This window comes from Numida meleagris, chromosome 6 (genome assembly GCF_002078875.1).
Source record: "Numida meleagris isolate 19003 breed g44 Domestic line chromosome 6, NumMel1.0, whole genome shotgun sequence".
In the NCBI taxonomy this organism is placed as follows: Eukaryota; Metazoa; Chordata; class Aves; order Galliformes; family Numididae; genus Numida; species Numida meleagris.
The window spans coordinates 32,803,805-32,824,642 of record NC_034414.1 but is presented as its reverse complement, the minus strand read 5'-3'; the positions used below and the strand labels follow the sequence as shown (position 1 = coordinate 32,824,642).

At 34.8% G+C, this 20,838-nt stretch overlaps 1 protein-coding gene across 12 annotated transcripts in view; it reads right to left on the bottom strand.

Annotated features, from left to right (window-relative positions):
* The window catches only part of DPH6 (diphthamine biosynthesis 6), a 216,523-nt gene that overhangs the window by 122,342 nt on the left and 73,343 nt on the right, over positions 1–20,838 (bottom strand). For all 12 annotated transcript variants that reach the window (XR_002440236.1, XR_002440237.1, XR_002440235.1 and 9 more), the window contains 4 exons: positions 15,963–16,113; positions 14,585–14,716; positions 10,733–10,862; positions 7,070–7,244 (listed from right to left, as the gene is read on the bottom strand). Coding sequence is in view for 9 of the 12 variants with exons in the window: in XM_021401712.1 (XP_021257387.1) it covers positions 7,070–7,244; positions 10,733–10,862; positions 14,585–14,716; positions 15,963–16,113 (588 nt within the window). In the remaining 3 variants the exon portion in view is untranslated. The remainder of the gene's footprint in view (positions 1–7,069; positions 7,245–10,732; positions 10,863–14,584; positions 14,717–15,962; positions 16,114–20,838) is intronic.

The following is a 20,838-nucleotide window of genomic DNA, read 5'->3' as shown; positions in this document are numbered from 1 at the left end:
AAAAAAAAAAAAAAAAAACCCAAATCCTAGACTTACTACTTTTCATTACAGTTGAAGAAAAAGATGAAGTTGGTACCTTAATAAAGAAGCTCTGAACTTTTTCATGATGCAAAGGTGAAACACAGGCCCTCTGTTCCAAGAACATCTCCCACTTTATAGGGATCCTGCATATAAACTGATAACAGTCCAGAGAGTAAAGATGCCTGTAGTATCTCAGATCTAAACTCTCTAACCACACTGAAATTTGACACTTTGTTTATGGTTCCTCACTTTTGGGCTGCGATCATAAAACGGGAAAGTGAGAAGTACACTTCCAGTTCACCCTGCAGACAAACATTTGGGAAGAGTGAGCTCTAGATTAAATGTTCAGCCTACAGGGAACTCAAGCTTAATTTCTGCATTTCCTAAGCAAGCACACTAAACCCTTCATCATACAAAACATGACAGTCATCCTTTTCCCCTCCTCAAATTTAAACCCTTCTGGGGACCATGGTTTAGGTTTGCATATTCTTAAATCCAAAGAGATGAGACTGTAGAGACAAAACAGACAGATGTCTGTATCCCTAGATGGCAGCAACAGCACCAATCAAAGTTTAGACAGTTACAGATTTTTCAAGAAAACAGAATTATCTGGCAAATTTAAATTGATATAGAGCAAAGCAGAATTTGGGGGAAGACACTATGAAGGATTGTCCTAAGTAAGATAGTTGAATCTGGCAACGGTGCCTTAACGTACCTTGTGCCTTAACGTACTTTGTGAAAGTAGTGGCCATTGAAGCTATGACAGACAGGTATCAAGCCAGTATATACTTAATTTGTTTTAATTCACTAAGCATCTCAGTTCTACATCTGATTTCTGACAGTCACCTTAATGTGAGTGGGAGCTGAGATGCTCTACAGAATGCATGCTCAGACAATGTGATAGATGCCTTTTAGAAATTTCTATTGCTTTTAGGATTTTAATAAATGTATTTTATTTTCTACACTGTCTACTAATATATATTCTGTACGCATTACTAGTTTTATGTTACTAGTTTTCTTCGTGGTTTCCCGACCTAATCACTATCTGGATGCTGAATCTTAAGGAAGATGAAGAGTTCAATTTCATTAACAAAACTTAAATTGTAAGGTTGAAAAACAGGATCTTTTATACAAATGTGGTAAAAGGAAAGGCAAAATACTTTATCTAATGAATCAAATCCTCTGTTTTTCATCCTTCCTTAACTGAGGAATTATTATTAATCCAAAGCAACTATAAGCACTTTTGAAGTGTTCATTCACTTGGGAACTTCTAGTTCGCACAGCCTTCTGAACATCTTTCACAAATGTGTATTTCTTTAAGAATCACATGTATTTGCATTTCTAGGAGTGCACAGCAAGTATTTATAAACTGTGCCACATACAATATGAAAATGACTACATCATAATCAAAGGGGAAAGGTTTGAAAAATGTAAATATGTGCTTGCAGATGTTTGTTTTCTCAAATCAGTTACCATTTTCAAAATATGCTATATTTTCCATGTAACCCATTTTTCATCTGCCCAATTACCAGCAGTCTTTTTTTCTGCTATCAAAAATGATCATTTGTTTCTTTATTGTAGTAGATAAAACATCCTTTCATTGTTTCAGCTCACAAGCTGCGCAGATACTACCCACTGTTCTTGCCTCCAGCACTTCACATTATTGGTGTATTATTTCATGCATGCCCTACTCTTTTATCAATTGCTTTTGAAGTAATGTTAATAGACTAGAAAATTGAGACATTTATGAAGTATAGGCAGTGTTTATGAAAAAATCCATAAAATATGACACAGGCAAGACAAGATAAAAGCAGCATTTTAATAGATTATGGCAAAGAGATCCTGTCAGAAGTTGACAACTGACTCCTCCGAGATCACTAATTTTTATGGGATTAATTCTTTAGTATTAACAATGAAGTTAAATGTCCTAATTAATCTGTAAATAGCACACCCAGAATTAAACCTTGTGGCCCCTTCCTTGGCAGAGCAATACTTTTGAGTAATAATTTTCAATAATTACCTCAAACAGATAAACTGAGTAAGATGATGTTATCAGCTAAATAGCCATACTTGGATCAGACTTTATTGTATCAATGACATAAAAAAAATCAGCACTATTTGATAAAGATGCTTGTATAGTAACTTCTGACTCTCAGAAAACTACAGATCACTTAGGTTTAACTATACCAGATGTGTATAGCCTCTGGTCCATGAGCTATGTGCAGCCCTGGACAGTTACTAATGCAGGCCCACAAGACTGTAAACTTTTAATATAATTATGTGACTTTTACTGATGTTATTCATGAGTTGATTGCATATAGATTGAGCACAGATTTTCAGTTGACACAAATGCATTGCCTGAGAATTTTCAAATCAAATGTATAGAGTTGCAATCAGCCATTGAACCCAAAATATTTGACCACTTCTCTTTACTAGACTATTTTAAGATCAGAGAAAAATATCCTCCACTTCACAATCACATATTACTCATGTCATATCTTTTTGGTATTATGTACATTTGTGAACAACTGTTTTCAAGGATGAAACACAGGAAGAGGAAAATTAGATTAAAAATCTCAGACAAGCACCTTGAGAAGTCAGTAAGAATTGCAACCAACTACCAGCGAACCAGACACCGATGCATTAGTTTCACAAAAACAAGGTCAAATATCCCACTAGTTTTGCATATTTGTTGCTCTCCATTTTTTTTAATGTTTTAATAAATCAATTAAATAATTAGAGTGCAAACAAAGTAAATCCTTCCTTCCTGATTTAGCCAAGCAACAGCATGATAAAGGGAAAGAATAAATTGCAAAAAAATACAACAGGGAAACAGGATGTAGTATTGAATAAATCTTAAGAGAAAACAATATATTTGGTAGTCTTCTACAGGATATCAGGCTCCACATCAAACCATGAAAAGATATCAGGAAAAAATGTATCAAACTGCCTGAATGAGGACTTGTTCTCCTGATTTGAATACTGAAAGGTGCCTAACTGTCAAGAAAGCAATCTTTTTATACTCCCTATCTACAAATGACTTCAGATTTTCAGACTAAGAGCAAAGTCATAATGATTAGTCATTCTGTAACTTAGTAATAGTGCTTTCAAAAATTTCATTGTAATATTTCCTAACATTTCCTCTGGACTGTGAAACTGAAGATGAAGGTTTTATCTTCTAAGATACTTCTAATGTAGGAACTTCTCTGTTTCCAGGCCTGTCAATATTTTTGCAGGGCTCTTTCCTGTATATAGGCATTTTAAATCAACTCTAAATTCTTAATTATTCTTAAATGACAATAAACTAGATATAGCACTTTCAGAATTTTTTTTCCAAGACACATATAATGAGAACATCCTTGCTAACATCTAACTTTGGTATCACATGCCATTCAGTTGTCTGTTTCTCTAGAACATAGCCCCAGTATTCAAGAGAAGATGAAAAGTCATAAAGCATTATATGCAGAACATCACTTACTATATGCTGATGTAATAATCTAATAATTTTCCTTAATACTAATATCCTTTGGAGCAGACCAATACGGTAGCTTTAGTTTTCTTCCTAGCAAGTGGGAAAAAAAAATCACATTTTTATTTTATGCTGACTGCTCGTATCCTCATATCCTTAGTTATATCTCTTCATATTTCAGCTTCTTAGAAAGCAATAAGCTTAGATCCAAAACTCAAAAAAGTAATTACAAATTTTCCTTTAAACAGACAGCTTATTAAAGTGAAACTGACCACCTGAGGGTGCTGCATGGCCTTAGCAGTAGTACAAAATTATCCCCTGCTATGTGGTGGATTTTGTGCTACTGGGTGCCACTGTATGCCATAATCACTTCCCTTGACCTGCTAGTTACAACCTTGTTCATGGCAGTCCTGCTCTTCAAAACATCAACCACTATCCAAACTGCTGTCTTACAAAGCCATTGGACAGCTCCTTTGGCATTTTTGGACATCTGGTCCCACTGATTTGTGTATGTCAAAGCCTTAATGGAGTACTTAACTTGATTCTCTTCTACCATGGGTAATACCACTTTCCTACTAGACACAAAGACCTTAGAGTGGACCTTGCCATTAAAGAGAGTAATGCAAAATTACACCAGATTCCACATTAATCCTGAAAATGGGCAGATAAATTTTAATGGAGAGCTTTCTTTGTGCCATTTATTGTACAAATTAACATCCACTGACATAGACACTCCCACTTTCAACTATGCTGCACTCTCTGTCCATGCTTATTCTCATATAGGAGAAGTCAGCTGTTGTATATAAAGCATCTGTACTCAAGTAAGGCAAAATAAAAGCAGATGTAAGGAACAAGCATTTTTATCAAGTACTCAAAATTTAATTCTTACTTTCAGCCAATACCTAAAAGCCTCATATATTTTAAATATTGTGCAAACTGGATCTTAAGTGACTCTTTATGATATCTGGACAATCAAATAACAGCAGTAACAAAAAAAATGACTCTTCTATAACCACTTCCCCAGAAAAGACTCCCCTTTTCTCAAGACTGCCATTGCAGCTAGATTAACCAGCTTTTTACTTAATAATAATATAATAAAGGCATTTGAACTGAATGTATGAACAAACACAGAGAACCTGGTAACAAAATATGGCTTCTCTGTACTCTGTTGAGCTCTGGTCACAGCTAGTCTATGGCTCTGTTTGTTACCTCCTTGAAAGACCAATTCTGTCATTATAAATTCAGAATGTAGAACATAATGTTTAATCTAAGGTATAATGCTCTTATCAGGACTGAAATTTGCATCGACAGAACTTGCCCAGGTATTTCTACAAAGCTGGGACAGAGGATATTTCCTGTGCAAATGTAGCAAGAAGACTGATTAATAGCAGTTTGGAAATGTATTAAAGCCATCTGACACAGACTGTACACTAAACTGTATTGGATCATTTTCAATTTCAGTGTAAGAGCAGGAACAAAGTCTTCTCAACAGGGAAACATCAGAACCAGTGCAAGTCTCACTACCTCAAATCAGACACAAGACAACTTATTCCCACTAATGTTCCCAGAGTATTAATCCTCTAATGCCTTGAGGATCAGAAAAAAATAAAAGGAAATAAGTGATTTACTGAACGGTGGAAAAGCCCAAATTAGATCAAGTTGCAGGGACCTGGACACCGGAATTGAGAGTTTATGCTACTAGGTTCAAACAGTGTAGAAGAGAGGATTGAGAATAAGATGCCTGAAGGATGGCAATTCAGCAGCTGTCAGAGGGAAAGTATTGAGGTCGCAAGGAAAATCTAGAAGTGTCAACAGACATAATTAAGTCATAGATAATTGCATTTCATTATATTTATAAAATACGTAATGTCAGCATCAAAAATTATTATAAATATGACAGTACAATAAATTCTACTGTTCCTGTTTATTTGCTCATTTCCAGATAGAAAAACAATAAGAAAGTTTTCCAAAACAAAGTTCAAATAGACTTTTAAATTACTTCTGTGTCTAGTGTTTCAGTTGTGATGGATATTTTTTGTTTGTTTTAATTTTTTTTCAAGGCAAACCACTTATCAATGCATATTCTCAGACAGACTATAGCCTAGATAATCTATCATACTTGCATTAGAAGAGTATAATTACAATACTTTGAAAGTCTGCTTATAAGGAACATGAGGGCAAAAGGACCATACAATTCTTTCTCAGTATCATTTAAAGCTTTGCACAGATGTATTGAAAACATGACGAGGATAGTGATAAACTCAGTGATTTCATTCTGCCTGACTGTTATGTAAAATATGGCTAGAATTCACTACTACAGGTTTCTCACACAGGACTGAAAGATGGTAAATAAGATTTATAAAACCAGCATGCAGTCTTTGCTCTCTCATTACCCTCTGAGATTAGGCTTACAGAGAGGCATAATAACTTTTATTACATCAGCTAATATAATTAGAAAATAACACATTATCACTACAAGTCCTAGACATTTGTGATACAATACAATAACTCTAATGTAGCTTACATTCCAGTAGCTGATATAGACAGTGTTCTACACTAATAAAACAAGTGGACCAAGTAAAATAATCTCTGCTTTTTTTCTTACAAGTCAGTTAGTCATATTCTGTCTTAAAACAGTTTATGTCCACTTAGAAACACTGAGGTTGTCTTTAAAGAACATTAGTCTCAAAAGAGAAAAAAACATCTAATATAAATATTTTGAGTGGAATTTAAATCCTAGTATCATTCTGCCACTGTTCTGCCACAGGCCAGAAGGACATTGTCATGATAAATTTCAAATTTTTACCTTTTGTCCTCATAGTACTGTTGGGCTAGATTTGCCCTGGGAAAGACATACGGAATTTTTGCAGTATAAAAGGTGAGATACTTCATCAGCTCAGCTGGTGCTGGCTGGGCAAGAGGATTTCTGCTGAACAGCAAAAAGTTTTCATTCAAATTTTCAGTCTTATCAATGATACTTTGCTGCCTTGTTTTCATGCTTTCTGTATGGTGTACAATATTCTATTTACTTTGTTATTAACTGGAAACAACGTATAGTTCTTCAACCTCTGTGTACTTATGGTTGAACAGTACCAAGAGCAATTTCACTGCTTAGGCACTTTACAATTGGCTAACCCATGGAAAAAGTCTGAATTTGCTCACTTTAAACAAATTTCAAATATTCTCAGCTGTACCTAAAGTGTATTTATATTCTAGACAGATTGTAAAAATGAGTATGTGAGACAATTATTCAATCTAATCATAATAAGCAACAAAAAGTAAGCTGTTTTTGAGATTAAATATGAATAATATTTGCTCAGTACAATTAAGAATAATTTAACCTGTCTTGTGAACAATAACCTCATGATGTAGGTTCCTTTTTGTTTTTTCCTTAATTTTAAAAATATAACTTAAAAATGCTTATTTTTATTTTTTTTTACAGTAGAAAATATTTTCCTTAAACATGAATACCTTCTTTCTTTCTCTAGCACATTCACATGGAAGGGAAGGAAACTTAGAAACTGTACCAATTTCAGTAAACTGACATATAGTTCACACAAAATAACAAAGATTCCCTACCTTGATGGATTGACTGTAAGGTCCTATGCTAGCAGGTGCCCAGTGGGAAATACTCTGTACATGCATGACCAGTTTTTCCTCACTTAACACGTCATTTGTTGAGATGTCACAGCTATGTGCAAGGCAATCAATGCAAAATAGTACTCCATCCGGTAACAGGGTTTCCACACACACTCTGAAAACACAAGAAAATTACTTTTTCTCAAACAAAGTTTACACACACCAACTTTCAGCATTTATTTTCAGTGTTGATTTCTTTTTCTTTTGGATACTAAATAATGAAATTTTGTCAGGAACATAAAAAAAACCAAAACACTACAGGATTGCAGCAACCTGCTAATATTTACACTGATATCTCTTCTCCAAATGATGATCAGCTTCACACTTCCAGCAAGACAATCTGCACTACCATGGAGAAACTAGTATCATAGTATCATATAATAGTGTATACTACTATTTTAAGAATATATGAGTTTTTTTACTAAGAAGACCTTGACCATACAACTCTGGAAATAAGTTATGCTAAACAGCTTTCAGGTAGGGAGCATCCTTGTCATATCACCAACCATTTTTCACTGACTCTCCTTCCATTTGTTGAACTAAATGTTCAGTTTTCTTAACAGCACCAGCAGCTCATTGTTGCCTTGCACCATCCTCACATGTTATAATGCAATACCAAGTACATTTTTCTGTTTTACTTCTAGTTGTTTGACAAACACACATTTATGATAGCACAGAAAACCTACTTAAGCATTCATTAAGAAAGTTCACTTTTGTTTGCTCCAAGCTTAAAAACTGTGTGCATGAATGACAGACAGACAAAATCTATTGCATCTGGTTAGTGAACAAACAGTAGGGGGGGAAATAAATAAAAAGAAAGAAAAAAGAAATAAAACAACAGTCATGTTTCAAAGCCAGAAAAATAATTATATTTGCAGTCTATGCATTAAAAAGTCATTTAGCTCCCAGTAGGTATCCAACAAAAAATTACTTGTTCTCTTTACATATCACGTAACATAACCTTACAAAATTCTTCTCATCTTGCTTATTTCTTCCATGAAAACTATCTTCCTCCCCTCCTCTCCCATGCAAACACAGTATTTTTTCCTCATTATCATCATCATAAGCATGGATGAATGGATTTTCCACTTGGGATGGTAAATTTTCAAGACAATTTTGCAAATTTGGTGTAGATCTAGGCCCCTGAGTTTATGCTTCTAGCATATTGCTTGTGAGAACTCCCGCAATCAGGTCTCTCTGCATAATGCAACGATGCAGCCATGCAAACTCCTGCTTAATTTTTCTTTTGGCTGAAGTGCAACATAAATCTATATGTTCTATAAAATAAACATAAAAAGTCATTTCCTGCTGCAACTTCCTAATCTTTCTACCTGCTATTTTATGACCTTTCCAAGAAGTGATGGAAAACTACATGTCTGGCTGTGCAAATGTGAAGGCTTAAGACATGCGGCAGAATGAGAAATGAAGGACGCTAAATCGGGGAAAGAGTAAGCGTCGTAAAGAGAACTTAAGATACATAGCAGTAGAAATACAATTTTGTGTAGCTTATAGCAGAGACTAAATCCTTCCTCTTCAGGCACACACAACCAACACTCTATTCTTCCACTGTTTGGTAACTCTGGACTACAATTAGCATCCCAAAAAAGCCTCTTCCTGCTCTTTATTCTCTTCTGACACTCAGACTGTAGATGATTAGGAGAATGTGAACAGTGAACATATCATAATGTACATTATCTTAACAATATCTTCTAGCTATTTTCACATTATACTTAAAATTCACATGAATAAATTACACTTCATCCTCTGTAATAAAAAGTATATAATATTTTACATTAGAAAATGTTGAACAGTTGATTTAAAAAATATGAACAAGATGCAAAGTATTCTCGTAGTTGCCCCTGCACTTTGAGAAGTGGGTTGGACTAGGTGACCTCCAGAGGACCCATTCAACCTGTAGTAATCTATGATCCTAGTGATTTTTTAAACCACAGCAGTTCTGCATACTGAACACAGTATCTTAGAAGCCTAAAAACACAACTACTATTATAAGAAATATGCTCTCCTGACAAATGCAATAAAGAATTTACAAAGGGAAAATTATGTTTAACAATTTAAAAAAGCAAAGCAAAATTTTCATGGACTAGGTGTTTGTAGTCCAATTTCCAGTGATGTTAAAAAACAACAAAAAACTAACAATAAACAAACTAAAATCAAATAACATCAGGATCAAATTCTCAATACTAACAAATTGTTTAATTGCATCAGTAATGAAGGACCCAATGCTAGCAATTCTGTATAGTGGATATTAAATGTTATGATTTGATTTGATTTTTCATTCATGATTTCACCTATGAATGAAAATATTAGCCTCAGTGCATTCTGAGGTTATTTCTTTTTTATATTTGCATTCTTACTGAATAAGCAAATATAGCTATGCTATCCATCAGATGATGGAAACACATGACATAAGATCATACTGGGTCAAGCCAAAGGTACATTTAGTCCAGTATTCATCTTCAGCTAAAGCCAAGTGCCTACCCCAGGGGAAGAAACAGAACAGAGCAAATAAGTCTTGATAGTGTATTGAAATATCTCCTGGTACCTTCATCTCATTGATAACTTCTCAGCTATCAATTTTGCTTTTGTATTTAACAAAGTAAATAGAAAGAGGAGAAAAAAGATGCAACAAAGATCTAGCAGGGTCTAAATCTCATCACCTCTAGGAAGGCTAAATAATCAGCTTGGTAGATGAGAGGGGAGCATTGGATACTGTATACCTTGACCTCACAGAGGCCTTTGAGACTGTCTAGCACAGCATTTTCACAGAGAAGCTGATGAAATATGGGCTGAATGAGCAGATAGTGAGGTGAAAACCAGCTCAAAGGCCAGGCCCAGAGGACAGTGCTCAGTGGCATCAAGTCTAGTGGGTGGCTCGTAACTAGTAGCACACCCTGTGAGACTGTACCAGGTCCAACCCTGTTGAAATCTTTATCAAACATGTCAATGATAGGGCAGAGTGCACTCTCAGAGAGTTTGCAAATGATATAAAACTAAGAGTGGTGGTTGTTACACTAGAGGGTCATACCACCATTCAGAAAAACCTGGACAGGCTGGAGAAATGGGCTGACAGGAACCTAATGCAACAAGAGCAAAATCCCGCAATGAGGAAAAACCCCAGGCACCTGTGTATGCTGGGAGTTGCCCAGCTGGAAAGCAGCTTTGCAGAGAGGACCTGGTGGGTCCTAGTATGCATGGAAAGCCAGAAATGTGCCCTTATTGCACAGGTTTGATGGTATCCCGGGCTGCATTAGGAGGAGCATTGCTAAGATCAAGAGAGGCACATAACAGGCAAGCAGAACTCCATCAATACAAAAGACTTGCCAGTTCACCTGAGTCAAGGCTTGCAAAAACTGCATTACTTTTCTGTAAAGTTGTATTGAGGGGCATTTATAAACCTGATGGAAAACATTAAAGCAAGAATTTCCAACTCCAGTGTTTTTGACTTGCGCACTCCTGATAGCAGGAGTCTGCTTCCAAGTCTGTGAGACATAAACATTTGTAGAAAAGCTTCATAAATGTGATACAATAATACAGTATATTACAGCATATCATAAATATACTATAGCAGTAGTCTAATCTTACCTTGCCGGTGGACACAAATCAAATTCTGTCACATAAACTGAATTTATAGCATTGAAATCTTTCATGCTCTTCATATACAGATGAACCAAAATAATATCCCTCAGTTTCAATCCCTCTGAAGTTACAGTTGCTGCAGGATAAAAATAACGTAGCTGTTAAAGACAAAATATTTTAAACACAGGCATACTATGTTTGCTCAACAGAACAAACTAGTAATAACTAGTTGTCTAAACATGACTGAAGGCTTTGAAACATGCTACTTTTCCCCACATAATACCCAATTTTTCATGAAATTTTCTCATGTTAATTTTCTAAATAGACAGAAATAGAATGGATAAATTCTATCCACACAGTAGCAAATCATTACCAAAAGAAAATGTATAATGCATTCATGCAAATAGATAAGTTACATTCCTGTTTTTTTTTTGTATCACTAAGTTTTATCCTTTTTTTTTGTCTGTCTTTTGCTTTGTTTCAGACTATGACACTCGTAATCTATAGGATTTTCAATCAAAAATGAACAAAACTGCAAGGGACAGTAAGAAATCCTTTAGTCCATAACTCTCCTCAAAGAAAAAGATCAAATATTTATGTGCTATTCCAGAGAGGTCTTTGTCTAAGCTGATTTTTTTTTTTAAAAAAGGTGCAATAATAATCTCTGCATAAGGAAAGAGTTATAAATGGCAAGACAGACGACAGGAAACAGAATTGGCCACAGGAGAAATGAAGGAATGATGAGAGCACAGGAAAACTCAAGCACACACAGTTAAAGAAAAGGTACTGGAAAGTCAAGATAATCTGAATGTGTATGCACAGAAGATTCCAGTCATAGTATTTAAGGAGAATGTATTACTCTTACATAGTCAATACCATAACAAGATATGTGGATCAGCTCTGCAGTGTGGACCTTTCATAACTCATAAGCGGGAAAAATAAAATGAAGAAGCAATTCTTCTCTCAAAGACGTGAAGAAATATAGAACATACAATAGCAGTTAACTAACTTAAGTGAGATACATAAAGCTCTTCTTGGTGTAGTTTTGGGGATCTTGTCCTTCAGCATTACAGTGTCTATCTATATATATCTATATATGGTCTTCCAGTGGAGCAACATGAGAGTATAAATAGTCTTTACTGTTGCCTTAGTAAGAAACAAGGCAAAAACATTAGTGAAAAACATTTCTTTCCCTTTAAACACAGTCCAGGATCTGGCACACTTCCATGAAATTTGATGTGATCACACCAGTACTGGGTTTTATTCTAAATATCCCAGCTTTATTTAGACATACTGCCAATAGTGATGGCAATCTGAAGAGGGAAAGGGAAATTCTCACTGACAGAAAAAGACAGCCCCCGCTAAGTGGTACAAGAGATTATAAAGCAATTGACATAGAACTTGCATGAAGTCAAGACAGATCTCCAGAAATAATCAGCTGAGAAATTAGCACACAATCATAATTCTATCCAGAAATATAAATGTATTCGAAAACTGCCTGATAGTAATCACTACGTCAATATCAGCTGCCATTTCATCACTCAAGGAAAAGATAATTACATTTTTCAAATTTCCAGCCAGAATTTTAGTCTAGTAGATTTTGGGACTGCAGTTAAAAGTTCTGCAGCATTATCTGAAATGCTTGAGAAAAAATATAACTGTAAAAAAGAAAGTGTAAACTGCGTAAGCCAAGAAACAGACTCTAATTTGTGGACTTGTAACACTATTATAGCAAATCAAAGGCAAACAGATTTGTATACATTTATAATCCTTAACTTTTTAAAAAAAAATATCTTCTTAAGTACCAGCCTCTTTTCTTCTGCATGAATGAGAGGAATGATGGGAAATAATATCTCCCTATCTTGCAAGGATAATAAAGTTGACTTCACGAAGTACTGTTATTAGTAAAAAGGTAAAAATGATGAACCAGTTACCAACTCACCACTTGGCTTTTTAACAACATGTTCTGCTTCCCAAAGAGAAGACTATCACATAGCACATTTCCAGGATGTACCAGGAAAGCCCTTCTGTTGAATCTTAGGCCATTCAATGTTCTAAAGTACTTATAAAATACAGCCAGGTGAAACTCATTCTTATTTACACAGAATTGTTTCTGACACAAAAAAGGACAGCTTTTTTTTTTTCTTAATGAGTTATCTGGATCTTTTGGCTGAGACCTACAGAAGGCAACATCAAAACTGTCTATAGCAAGTACTATTCTAGACTAATTTTTTATGTAAAAAAAAAACATATCGCTCCAGTGAAGACTATAAAGATATGCCATGGTACAACTGGCCCAAAGCTGCTTTTTATGTAAAGCACTTCAATCTTTGTCGTCTAAAGAAATGTTTAAAAAAAATAGTTTAATAACATAAACGTAAACAGCAATGTATTGAATTCTCTCTTGTACTTAGCTTCATGGAAGAAATCCAGCAACTCTATGGAACAATTGCGTGTTTTTGCAATTTCTATTTCTGAATCCTTTTAGAAGCACTTATCCTCTTTAGAGATCATTAAATCAGTTAATCCTGGAAAGTGAAGGTTAAAAGGACTGTGCCTATTCCATTTTTATACCATAAAGGACTGAACTGCTATATAGATCAGAATATGACTACAGATGAAGTCTTGTGGATATCTGCCTATCAGTTATGTTCTCAAAAACATATTGTTTCCTTTGTCATGTCAGAAACTTAATTCATCCAGTCTTTCACAACCTCTTACAAAAATAATATAACCCCAAAGGAAGTATGAGAACTGACATTTTCAACCAAAGATGAGAATATTGCTATTTTTTCTAATTATAATACAGCTAATGAAAGAAATGTGCTAAAAGCAATGGGCTACTGAAATAGTCAGAGACACAATCAGTTCTTCTTTTATGACAGATGCTATAGCAAAAATATATAATATCTGTGCGAGTAGATATCCATTCAAACACAATGAGAACAAAACAAAACATTACACAATCCTTTTGCTTTAATTTAGAAATTTTGCCCAGAAGATTTACACTAAATACTGTTGCCTTTTATTAAAGATTTAATCACATCTACGTTTCTGACTTCCAAGCAACTAAAAACTAGCTTAAAGGCCTTTGACAAACAACTTACTTATTTCCAAACAATTTCTATGGTTTCTTAATCATCCTATATTCATTCATGAAATCAGATGCATGCGTCAAAAATATTTTACACAACAATACTTCACAAGAATTTGTGAGCAAGAATTTGAGCCTACCAATTTACTTAAGAATTATTTCCATTTTTATGAATGAAAAGAAGACTGTATAAATGTGCTTTACCTAAAGTTTATAATGAAAAAAAAACAACAAACAAAACATTCAAACATTTTGTATTGCATGTCAATATCTTGTAAGGACAGGATAGTAATGAACTTAGATTTTATGATTTCCAAGAAAGCAATTTCTCTTTTGCATTAAAAATATAAGCAAGATTTACTGCTACTGACCTAATCCTAGATGCCAAAATGTTCAACAGTTTCCTTGAAAACTTAATTTAAAATTATAGTAGCTATAAAATTGCTTTAGCAAGTAGACAGCATCTACAGCACACATGCACTCTCACACATAGTATACGTTGCAAGAAAGCTATAAAGTCAGTAAGTACTATGGAAACAGTGTCACAGTGATATGAACACTGTGCTGGCTTTCTAGGGCCTTCAAAGCCAGCCAAATTATGATGTGTTAACTGAAGCCAACAATGATTCCAATCAAACACTAGATGAGGTGGCAAACTGACAACCACAACACTTGAAGTTATAAAATCACATGGCAATACAGACTCCTTATTTAATACCATATTTGAAAATGTATTATTAGCAGCAGATAATGAAAAAAATCACCTTGGAGAGATGAAAATGCTTCCCTTGCTGCCTCTTGAGCATTTTTGCCTTTTGATGGATAAAAATGTGCAGTGATACATGAAAACCACTGGTAACCACTCACAGATTTTCCTGAATTTCCAAATGTCTTACCTATGGGAAATTAATAACAGCACTATGATTACAGAGATGAAAACAGTCACATAAGCCAAGAATACAACTTAAATTGTTTAAGTAAGAAGAACTACAGAAGACAAAAAGCAATATAAATTGTTAAAAAATCTTCATAACTTATTTACAGAAATATAGGTATAAATCAAATATTACAAGAAAGTGTGCTAGTATCCAAGCTACCAAACAGTACTTGTCAAACAAAGTAGTACTTCTGCAACACTGCCTTCAGAAAATGTGCTTACAGGTAGTACTTAGCTGAGAATTTCATTATTTTCTCTCCTGCTTTACTTCTTTTCCCCTGACCTTTTACAACTTTTCCACTTGTTCTGATAAAGACACATTACAAGAAGTGATATTGAAAAGTTACAATTTTCAAAACTATTCGGCCAACAGAGAGATAGATTTTCAAAGTTACCTCTCAAATTTTAACAGAAATTAAAGGTTTAACATGGTTCTAATAAGCAGCAAATGCTTAATCCATTTAGGTGTTTTTGTTTTTATTGTTTCGTTTATTTTAAACAGCCCCGGGATTTATCCACATGAATCTGCCTACTCAGCACACAATATCAAACACTGTTACACTATGAAACTTACTTTTGAGAGAGAGTTTTACTAATCTTTGGGTTTAGAGTAAAAGTGATGTCGTGGTACTTCAGTGAGTTACCAGTCTAAGAACACTAGTTTGTGTTAATCATCTCATGTTTGAGGCAACACTGGTATCAGGCATATGATTTGTTCTGCAGCTCACCTACGAGACAGTGACTTGTTAGGGTGCTAAACTTGATCATGCACATAACCCTGCGACTGTTTTTACTAATGGGACAGATACAAGTCTGTCCAAGTAAGCAAGTCAAGTCACAGCATTTTATTGCTCGTTTTAGAGTTTCCTTTTACATTTTCAGTTTAAAATGGAGTTAGGATACAGGTGCTGGCTTGCTCTTCTAAATAACTAATTCCCTCCACTGTAATGACAGTAATATTACAGTTATTTAGTTCAGGCAAATTATAAATATTGGGTTATGTTTCTTCTGCAAAATTACTTGTGTTTCCTTACCACACTTATTGATTCCTATCAGAAAACTTAATTGTAGTAGGAGACTTTTTTTTTCAGATGTGGCTATTGATGGGAACAAATTATCTTATAGTCTTTAACAGCTACACCCCTCTCGAGCAGTGCATAAAATATTCACTATTACTTTCCTAATGAAAGTTGTATAAGACTCACTGAAATCCAAAGAATTATGTTTCAAAGACTTCCAGATGATAGGACTGATATTCTGTGGTTCATCCAGTTCTGAAGATGGTAAAATATCACCATCATTGCAGCTTACTTCACAAGAGCAGCTATTGACCATAAACGTATCTGAAGATTTCTCCTGCTTGAGACAAAGATTATAAAATAAACCAGTAAACAGCATGCCAAGCAATGTGAAATCATCATATTTCATCATTCAAGCTTTCAGTTTTAATTACAAAAACCAATACACATCTAAGCTTAGAAGAATTAATGGAAGAACAAACAGTAACAGTTTTTCCCATTATTTAGATTGCAGAATTACCAGCATGCAATGTTTCCACTGATCCATCATACAGGATCAAAGTCCAGTTTTAGTAAGCAATTACAATGGATAATGCAAAACAATGAAACTTGTGATAAGAGGTAGGACAACATAATGAAGAAACACTATTCCACAGTTTTGCTGTGGAGCTTTGTTTGCAAAAAAGTACAATAAGTAGGTGAAAAAAGGAACAAAAGCATAATAGCAGCAGCTTGATCATTAACACTGTCAGTAAACACTTGAAACAATTCAAAAGACTACAAGAAAAGATTTAAAACTTTGTTAAATCTTGAGTAAATGCAGCCACTGTAAGTCTTGTTCCATTCACCTCATGAAAAGACTATACACTCCATCAAACTCAACAAGCTTTAGACTGCTCAGAATTTTGAGATAAAACAGCATTTTACAACATTTATTCACTGGAGTAATTTCTTGATAAGGAGGAAAAATAATTTATGGTGTCTTCTTTTTTTCCTAAATTCTATCCACACAGTGGATAGTCTATCTAGTGGTAGTCTACGTAAACTTCAGCAAAGCCTTTGACACTGTAACTGTACACAATATTCTCCTAGAGAAGCAGGCAGCCCATGACTTGGACAAATACACTCTTTGCTGGGAAAAGAACTGGCTGGATGGCTGGGCCCAGAGAGTGGTGGTGAATGGAGTTAAATCCAGCTGTCGACTGGCCATGAGTGGTGTTCCCTGAGGGCTGGCATCAGGGCCTGTCCTGTTCAATATCTTTATTGATGACCAGGAAGAGGAGATTGAGCGCATCCTCAATAAGTTTGCAGACGACACCAAGCTGGGAGGAAATGTCCATCTGCCAGGGGGTAGGAAGGCCCTACAGATGGATCCAGACAGGCTGGATAGCTGGGCTGAGGCCAATGGGATGAAGTTCAACACGACCAAGTGCTGAGTCCTGCACTTTGGCCACAACAACTCCAGGCTAGTTTCCAGTGTTGGTGATTCTCTGATTCTAAATGCTTTATTGGGCCTAGGATGTGAAAACTACTCATTATGCCTTTTAATGCAAAAAACACATACCGATCAGTCTTCCAAAACTCTGTGTTCACTATGTTTCCAACAAGTTGTGTGATTAGAGCATACGCATGTATCTATTTTTATTTTCAGATCAGCAGTCAGAACCACTACTCTCTTTCATCTGATTTTCCAGTGCAGCCTAATCTCCAGAACGTGTTGACTTTGGCATCACTAGCTTGGCAAATGTTACTTGTCTTCATCTAAAAAGAAAATGAATTATGACTGAATTTGTCCATGAACCTTAATCAAAAGACAGTGCATCCTGCAGCTCCAGCTACTACTCAAAGATCTTATCTTTTATATAGTGTCTGAATGATGTAATTTTTTTGCACGCTTCTGAAATAAATTCACAAAATCATGATAAAGCCTAATAGAGCAAGACAAAAAGGTGACAAAATATGAAGCCTTATACAAGGATTAAAAACTGCTGAATATTGTTTTAGCCCACAAATTAATTGCACTGAATATGGAATTTCTATGCACATCTCTATGCAAAAGAACATTAATGTTATACAGCAAAGCACAGAGAAGAGCTAAGTTATATGAAGTAAGGTCATCCAAAGTGCGATGCTCTGCATCCTGTTTTTTAAGAATAAGATCTGAACAAGCTGTCAAATAATGGTCTATATTAAAGGTTACTAATCAATTTTGAATATAAAAATTTTCAGAAAAAAAAGTCGATTACATTTTTTCTCTCCTTTGGAAAAAAAACACATCTCGTAGTAACTTTAAAAGCTGTCTTGATATTAAGCAAAAATAATAACAACAAAAAGGCACAAATTCATACTATGTATCAGAAGTCTGTGATGAGTGCTCAATATTTACATTGATGTTTCACCATTTAAGTGAAAAGTTAAGTGAAAGTAGGGTTTTGGAAAATTTCAGGAAAGGATATATTTCAAAAAAGGTCATTTACTATGAGAGAAAACTCAGTTCTTCTGCCACTAATGGGGCTCAAGGGGAGTTTTATAAGTGCTGTAAACTCTAAAGCTATGCTCCAAGAAGGGCTGATGGTCTTTCATTGGACCTCATTTTATTCATTCCTCCTAGAAAAGCACGAAAGTAAGGGTAATAATCTACCTTATGTGAATCAATGGTACATGAGAGGTTAAAAGAAGTCAAGTAAAAGTAACATAGTAGCACAAAGATGAAAACTGCAATTTATCACAAACACTATATGCATTCAAACATTACAATACACAAGTATTCAACAGAATCTATGCCATTTCCCATTCACTGAATTACACCTTTGACTACTGCTGTCAGTTAAGATATTTTGCCATCACCTAGAGAGCACCTGAGAGCCAACTAGCTATTCAGTTATGACTTACAGAATAAAGAAGAAGGAACATAGACCCATAATTGAATTAGACCTCAAAAGTTTGATTATGCTACAACAATCAAGACGAAGAAAATAATAAAAGTTCCACAAGATGACTCTTCATAGAAATATACATATACTGCGAAGTAGCATCAAAGTGCTACCACATCCTTCTTGCAAAAGGCGCATTTTTTGAGTTAGCTGCTTTTGCTGGCAATATTGTAAAGTCCATCATGAGACAAACAACTAGGACTAGAGCATGGACATTCAGAGAGTACTAACGCAATATACAGAATTTACGTTACTTGGTAATAGCCTTTGAGTATGCACAGACATAATGACATGAGTGACACTACAACAATGCTCTACTGTTTTTTGTTTGCTCCTTATTTGCTTTTGTTCCCTTTTCATTGAAACCTGGGTTTTAACTTCAGTAACATTATACTGAATTTACATGGTTAACAACCCATTTAACAAATCATTATTAGGATAAAAATATGCTAACTAGAAAGGGAGAAGTTTCAGCTTGCCAGTATGTCAGCCACTATGTTTTTTGATTTTGTTAAGCTTTACATAAATACCTTCTGAGAAATCTAGAGAGGCAGATATCTTGTACAAGTATTGTTAGATATCTGTAACTTCTCTCCATTCCCTAATCAGGTGGACTGAATTTATGACACAATGCAACAGAATGTGAAAAGAGCACATATTCAGTTTTTATGTCACCTGTGAAGACTGTTCTTTCAACTATGTTTCTAAACATCTTTTCAATAAATGTGCTTCATAAAAAAAAATCATGGATCTGTAGCAAGACTCACAGACTATATTACAACTGGTTTGGTGTAAGCTACAGTACTCCCATGTAGCATTGTAATAATAACAAATAACTCAAACGTATGACACACTAAATTTTCAGATAATCCACTGTCAGATCCTATTTTACAAAATTTTTCAATAAGTTATTTTATTAATATTGCTTTGCAAATATAAATAAAATTATACGTGTTTACACACATACACAAGCAGCTGGTCAGCCGCAAAATTTTGGGAAATTACCACATCCTAGAAATTCTATGAGGTTTCTTACATACATCAAAGACTATAAAAATAATTTTAGGCTACAATTGATTTCAATGGCTACAATATATCACAATGACTCATTCAAGGCTGACTCCCACAGTGCTCCAAAAACATAGGTAATCAATCACATTCAACAGCAGCACAGGTGTAGGTTTCAGCAGAAGTATTAGGTGTGGAACCTGGCACAATAAGAACAGGCTCAATTCCAGCATAAGTAGAACTGCCAGACTCTGTTTAGCAGTTATATTCAAATCTCATACAAATGCTGGTCTTCCACTGCTGCCAATAGAGAAAATAATCTAAGGGCGTAAAACCTGAAGTTAGAGACTGCCACAAACAGACCAACTTCCCTAGAATAATGTTCTTATTATTTAAAAAAAAAGAAAAAAATCAAGCTTGCTATAATGACATTTTAATTAAATCTTACAGAACCTATTTTACCACATAGCATTTTCATGTTACTTCACAGAAGCAATATATTTTCCCATTTGTGTAGACTGTTTCTCCCTCACCCACCGAACATTGTGATACCAAACTAATTTTGGATCAGAGCCTGCATACATGCATATGGTTAACTATATTCACTTAACTCTTGTCATTGATGTAAGCACACTCAGAATGAAGTTAAGCAAATGCACTAGTGTTCCAAGATCCAAATTCTCCTGTTGAAAAAGTCTTGGAACTAGGACTTTGACTGATGCAGCTGAAATTCCATGTAGTGGTCTTTTATGAAAACAACAGATTGCCTTCTTAAAAAGCTTACATTCGCCACCATAGAAACTGGTATAAAAACCCATCACAACAAAATTCCAAAACTGAAGGTTTCCCACTGAGCAGCAATGAGAATATAGTGCAGTAGAGAGCTCGTGAGACATAAGACATATGAGGACTGTGATAATCTATTCTTTGCAACTTACCTTGATAACATAACTCCTTGAAATAAATACAATGAGGGAGACCATATATATCTCCTTTCAGTATTTCAAGTATAGTATATAGACACATAGGAAAGAATTTCCTTTACTCTGAAAGAGTTTAAAATAACATCTCTTCATTATGAAGAGATCTCTCCAAAAAAAGCATTTTTTCAGAGAACTGGA